Source organism: Pterocles gutturalis, unplaced genomic scaffold (genome assembly GCF_000699245.1).
Source record: "Pterocles gutturalis isolate BGI_N339 unplaced genomic scaffold, ASM69924v1 scaffold38642, whole genome shotgun sequence".
Classification (NCBI taxonomy): domain Eukaryota; kingdom Metazoa; phylum Chordata; class Aves; order Pterocliformes; family Pteroclidae; genus Pterocles; species Pterocles gutturalis.
Genome location: NW_010111537.1, coordinates 773 through 1,003, shown reverse-complemented (window position 1 = coordinate 1,003; position 231 = coordinate 773). Strand labels below are relative to the sequence as shown.

At 71.4% G+C, this 231-nt stretch overlaps 1 protein-coding gene across 1 annotated transcript in view; it reads right to left on the bottom strand.

Annotated features, from left to right (window-relative positions):
* Window positions 1–15: 15 nt before the first annotated feature.
* The window catches only part of LOC104461990 (paired box protein Pax-9-like), a gene marked incomplete at both ends in the record, with an annotated part of 814 nt that continues 598 nt past the window's right edge, over window positions 16–231 (bottom strand). The window contains 1 exon segment of the mRNA XM_010073756.1: window positions 16–134. Coding sequence (XP_010072058.1) covers window positions 16–134 — 119 coding nt within the window.

Sequence of the window (231 nt, the reverse complement as noted above, 5' to 3'; positions counted from 1 at the left end):
GCGCCTGCAGCCCACCCCGGGACCTCCGATCTGCCGCGTCTCGAGGCACATCCTCCGGTAAGCTCGGTGCCCGGCCCGGGCTGGGGAAAACGCGAGAGGTTTCCCGGGGCAAACCGGGAAACCTCCTTTCGACCCTGGGAGAGGAAGGAGACCAAGAGCAGGGGACCGGGACGGTCCGGCCCTGCCTGGCTGCCGCTGCGGCCCCGGGGGGCCCCTCCTCACCTTGGTCTG